The sequence below is a fragment of the Cannabis sativa genome, chromosome 5 (assembly GCF_029168945.1).
Source record: "Cannabis sativa cultivar Pink pepper isolate KNU-18-1 chromosome 5, ASM2916894v1, whole genome shotgun sequence".
Lineage (NCBI taxonomy): Eukaryota > Viridiplantae > Streptophyta > Magnoliopsida > Rosales > Cannabaceae > Cannabis > Cannabis sativa.
Genome location: NC_083605.1, coordinates 21568430 through 21574554, shown reverse-complemented (window position 1 = coordinate 21574554; position 6125 = coordinate 21568430). Strand labels below are relative to the sequence as shown.

General features: G+C 33.7%; 1 protein-coding gene across 1 annotated transcript; it reads left to right on the top strand.

Annotated features, from left to right (window-relative positions):
* Nucleotides 1–444: 444 nt before the first annotated feature.
* On the top strand, nt 445–1056 carry LOC133038211 (uncharacterized). Its single transcript, XM_061116298.1, has one exon. It carries the CDS (start codon nt 445–447, stop codon nt 1054–1056), a length of 612 nt encoding a protein of 203 aa, XP_060972281.1.
* Nucleotides 1057–6125: the final 5069 nt, after the last annotated feature.

The following is a 6125-nucleotide window of genomic DNA, read 5'->3' as shown; positions in this document are numbered from 1 at the left end:
GAGATTTCCATGGATTTTGTGACTGGATTACCTAAGACTACAAAGCAACATGACGCCATTTGGGTAGTCGTCGATAGGTATACAAAATCTGCCCATTTTCTACCAGTACGCATGACTTACTCCATGGACCATTTTGCTGAACTTTATGTGAATGAGATTGTGAGATTACATGGGGCACCGTATTCTATTGTTTGTGATCGAGATGCTCGGTTCACTTCGTCTTTTTGGGAAAGCTTACAGAGAGCAATGGGAACTCGATTGAAGTTCAGCACTGCATATCATCCAGAGACAGATGGTCAGACTGAGAGAACAAATCAGATCTTGGAAGATATGTTGAGGGCATGTGTGATAGATTTCCAAGGATCATGGAGCAAATATCTGCCTTTGATTGAATTTTCTTACAACAACAGCTATCAGTCTACTATCGGGGTAGCACCCTATGAGATGTTGTATGGAAGAAAATGCAGGTCTCCACTGCATTGGGATGAGTTGGGAGAGAACAAACTCCTAGGGCCAGATGCAGTTCAGCACACCAACGAAGCTATTCAGAAGATCAGGGATAGAATGATCACAGCTCAGAGCAGACAGAAATCTTATGCAGACCTGAAGCGGAGGGACATTGAGTTCGAAGTGGGTGATCATGTGTTTCTTCGAGTGACACCACGAAAAGGACTCTCAGTGAAGAGATTTGGTAAGAGAGGGAAACTAAGTCCTAGATATGTTGGTCCATTTCAGATATTGGATAGAGTGGGCAGTGTAGCTTATAGAATAGCTTTACCGCCATCATTATCTGGGGTGCATAATGTATTTCATGTATCTCAACTCCGGAAATATGTGTCAGACCCATCGCATGTTTTGAGCTATGAAACACTGGGTTTGCAGGAAGATTTGTCCTACAATGAACGTCCGGTGAAGATTCTTGATCAAAAGGATAGGATTTTGAGAAATAAGACAATTACCCTGGTGAAAGTCCTATGGAGAAACAGTGTGGTTGAGGAAGCTACTTGGGAGCTTGAATCTGATATGCGAGAACAATATCCAGAATTATTTGAGTAAAATTTCGGGACGAAATTTTCTTTTAGGGGGGGATAATTGTAATATCCGCTAACCCCGAAAGGGTATTTTTGTAATTTTATTTAGCTGAGAGTATTTTTTTTTATGTTACATATTTATGGATTTAAATATGTATGGGATTATTTTTATGATGATATAATATTTGATTTTATTGGCATGTGTATAATGCCTAATAGATACATATGTCTGGATATTGTTATATGGGTATATTATTATTATTATTATTATTATTATTATTATTATTATTATTATTAACATATTATTATTATTAACATATTATTATTATTATTATTATTATTATTATTATTATTATTATTATTATTATCGTATTATTATTATTATTATTATTATTATTATTATTATTATTATTATTATTATTATTATTATTATTATTATTATTATTATTATTATCATTAACAGTATGCATATGTGATACGAACCGAACCGAACCTAACGCCTATTTTGGTGGAATGGGAATCGCTCCACTTCGGTTCAATGCGATAGTTTGCTTGGGTTTAAACACGATAGAAATTAGGTTTTAAACTCTATTTTTCGTTCACCCAAAACAGAGAACCAACGAGAGAGAGAGAGAGAGCACGTATACGGCGTATACGGTACCGAAAACTTTCGTTTCTTCAAGCGGAGTGAAACCTGGGTGAACGTGGGGGTTCGGGATCACTTATATACGACCTAAGGAAGCTTTTTAACGTGGTATAAGGGGCGGAAGTCGTCGTTTTGAGATTCGCCATTTTTGAAGCTTCAAAGGTGCGGCTTAGTTACGGACTCGAATTCGAACGTGTTTAAGCTTGTTCTTGGGTCAAGGGAGGTTATATTTGAGTGCATGGGACCCTAAGGATTGTTTTTGACGTAAGAAAACGAAGCTTTAACGTCCAAAACGAAAATCCAAAATTTTGACTCCATTAAAGGCGGTACACCGCCAACGAAGAAGACAACCCCGATCTGCCTTCTCGGACCATTTTTCTTGATCGTTTTGAGGTCCTGAGCATTGTGGAGAGCTTCCCCAATCGAAAGGACGCTTCAAGAGCCATCGGAGACAAAGTTACACTTTACCGGCGACGAAACCGACGAGAACGCCGGCGACCGCGTTCTGACCGTTTCTGAGGTGTTTTTCTTAGATATTTTTGTATATTTTGATTCCTTATTTTATTCTAAGGTGCTTGGTGAAGTTTCATAATTTTCTGAATTTATTTGGAATTATTGTGAATTATTTAGTATAATTCATAGATTAATCATGAAAAATACTTAGATTACTCAGAAAAATCTAAATATATTTTATATGATTAGTTATGAGATATAAACTATTGCAAAATTGGTAGATTCGAATTTCGGTTAATTTTGTATTTTTCATGAATTATTTGTGTTATTTATTAAATTAATTATGAAAAATACTTAGGGTGCTCAGAAAAATCTAGATTTATTTTATATGATGGACTATGATATATAAACGGTTATAAAATTGGTAGATTGAATTTTCAGGCGATTATGTATTTTTCATGAATTATTGATGTTATTTCTTATTTTAATTATGAAAAATACTTAGGTTGCTTAGAAAATTCAAAGAAAATTAATTATGACTTATTACAGATTATAAAGTGTATTAGAAGAGTTAGATTTAGTTTTTAATCAATTTTGATATTTTTCATGAATTTACTTAATTAATGCTTAAGTTAAATATGAAAAATAGATAAGTGTTGTTAAAATAGTAAAATGTATTTTTGAAATACCATTTACTGCTTATGATATCAAAAGGAATAGGTTTTATGATTTATTAGTTGCTGTAGGTATTTATTATAATTATTGGTGATTAATTAACTATTTATTTGGAGTTTAATAAGAATAAATAGTATTTTAGTAAATTTTACGTAAAAATGTGTTGTATGAATTCATGTTTTACGTTAAGAATGTTTGTTTGAGTCCATGCAATATGTTTGTGTGAATCAAAATAATAAATGCTTATGTATGGTGTGTCATGCAAGTGAAATGGACCTATGTGTTACGTATTTTTACGTAAGTTTCTGTATGAGTTTAGAGATTCATACTTGAATGTATTTTGAGTGTATTGCTGTGTTAATGAATGTCTAGGATCTTGTTCTCAACAAGGAAATTCGTTGAGGTGCTCGAGGTAGCAAGTGTGGTCTTAGCAACTGAGGTAAGAAGAGTGGACATCTGTACACAGGGTGTATGTTATGCATACAACTTGGGTTGGTTTGTTATTTAATTTGATAGTGTTGTGATTTCCTTATATTTTGTGAGCATCATCAGCATGAGAATAATATTAGGGTCTTGCTGCTTGTGTGAGCATAACACTTGCAGGTTATAACATTATCATGGGTGAGTACAACTTATGGTAATTAATTGCCCTGTTGGATGCCAAGTGTGAGAATAACACAAGGCAGGGTAGGTTACCTCATGTCTGATCAACATGAGAGAATAGTTGATTATCGTATGTGAGTATAATGTGCGGTATGAGACTTGATGTGTGCATGTGAGAACAACATGCGTTGTGGATATATTTATGGAATGTGAATTACTGTTGATTAATATAAAAGAGCAAATTATGTCAAGTAACTAGTTAGGAGGGTTATGTCCTACATAGCTCTTCTTACTGGGCGTTAGTGTTGGAATTTATTTTACCAGGATCTTAGATCTACTCACAAGTATGTTTATTAACATCCTAAATATGAACTTTCTAAAACGATAAATTAAACACATATAAAGTTTAAGAAACCTTACATTGGGTGCAGCGGAATATAATGACTCCTTAGTTCGGATATCTAGCCCTTGATTCCTTTTACGTAGCAGAGCATTATCAATATCTGAACCTGGATCTCTTTCTCTGAATCTTTGATGCTGAAACTCTTTTGCTGATGATCTTTCTTCACGATCTTCCTCACTATGATTGAGGTATCACTTGATGTGTGTGGGCACTACTGTAATCACTAAGGATTTCGAAATTCTCAAGAGGGAAGAGAAGAAGTGACAGCTAAAGATAGGGAGAGAGAAGGCTCAGGTTTTTCTCTGAAGGAAAAATAGAAAATTTTAGTGTAAATTTCCTGAAGCCTTCCTTTATCATTTATAGCATTCCACTAGGGTTAGGTTTGAATTATTTGGCATTAAAATAATGAAAAAATCAGTTTAAATTTCCTACAAAAGTGGCTGGCCCTACACTTAGTGGATTGGGCCTTGCTTTTTGCAATTTTGCAATTTTAACACCTTTTGTATCTGATTTTCTCAAAAATACCAATTTCCTAATTCAACCATTTAAATGCCAATTCTAACTATTTAATAACTATAAATAATTATTAAATAATATTGTCATTTATCATATTTATTAATTGAACCATACAAAGTATCATAATTAACAAATATGCCCCTATAAACTCTTTCTTTACAATTTCGCCCTTACTTAGTGAAAAATTCACAAATAGACATAGTCTAATTTGAGAATTATAATTGATTAATCAAAACCAATTACATACGAGTCTTACAAGCAATATTATCTCAACTAACTAGTGGGGGGACCATGGGTCTATATAACCGAGCTTCCAATAAGTAGATCAAGAATTTAGCACTAAAATTCACTAACTTATTAATTCTTCGTTGAATCCACGCATAGAACTTAGAATTGCACTCTCGGTATATAGAATGCTCTATATGTTCCACCATATAGACACATTATTAGTTATCCATTGTTATAATCCTAATGTGATCAATGATCCTCTATATGAATGATCTACACCGTAAACGGATTAAATTACCGTTACACCCTACAATGTATTTATTCCTTAAAACACTTGACCCCGTATAAATGATATTTCGGCTAATGTGAAATGAGTACTCCACCATTTATGTTCGTTTGGTCAAGCTCGAAGGAGATCATCCTTTGCTTCCTATTCGCCCGATAGAAGCTAGAGATTCCATGTTTATGATAGCGCTCCCACTCAATTGCACTACCGTGTTCCCAAAATGTACGTATCCGACCTAAAAGTAGGCTTAACTAACAAATCAAAGAACACGAATAGCCTTTCAAGATTGAGCCTAATCATATCAGGATTAAGATCATTTGATCTAGGATCAACTAGGCGATATTGACTTGAATAGATATTACGGTAAGTTTAATAAATCTAAGTCAAAGTTCAATATCAGTCCCTTAGATGCATACTCCATGCATCCAACACGAGCTTTACTTTAACCAATGCTACGGAAAGAACATAGTATTTCTCCAAATACAAGTAAACTCTTGTTGTAGATTATCATATCGGTAAAACCCTATGTCTGATAAATCTAGGAAACTTTATTCACATAGTCATGTTTACTTTCCAATGTGTTGACGACACAATAAACAGGATCAAGTATGTGAAAAGGATTTCAGATGAATTTATACATTATGTACATATAATCATGAAATAAATCATGTGAACCATGCAACATTAAATGTTATTTCGATCTATATTAATAAGTAAATGATTATATTGAAATGAGTTTTATTTAGGGCATAAAACCCAACAAACTCCCACTTGCACTAATATAAAACAAAAAGTGCGTTTCAAATAATCTCAACACCTTGATATACAAATCAAGTGTAGTAGTAGTAAACTCATCATAATAGGATCTGAAGGGTTGAATTAAACACAACCTTTCTCCACCATTACTCTTCCTTTAATCACAAAATCATTGATAATGTGAAATTCCTCTCTATATGTCTACTCTCTTGGGATACTGGATTCTATACCTTTGGCAACTACTTTTGGTTAATCGGAAATTAACACTAGTAGTTTAAGGCAATTTGGAATGGTGCCAAAGATGTATAGAACTTTCCTTAGGCTGAATAAGTAACTTTCTGCTGACTTTAACATTCGGTCTCTCTAGACTTAGAGAATTCGACATAGGTTTTTACACTTCTCCAAAATCACTATTCCACCCCCAGAGTAACCACCATCTTATCAGAAAGATTTACTAGCACATAGGCAAATTTCGAAATCTGATATGGTGTAGTCTAAGAGTTTTAAACACAGCCTTATAGACTAACA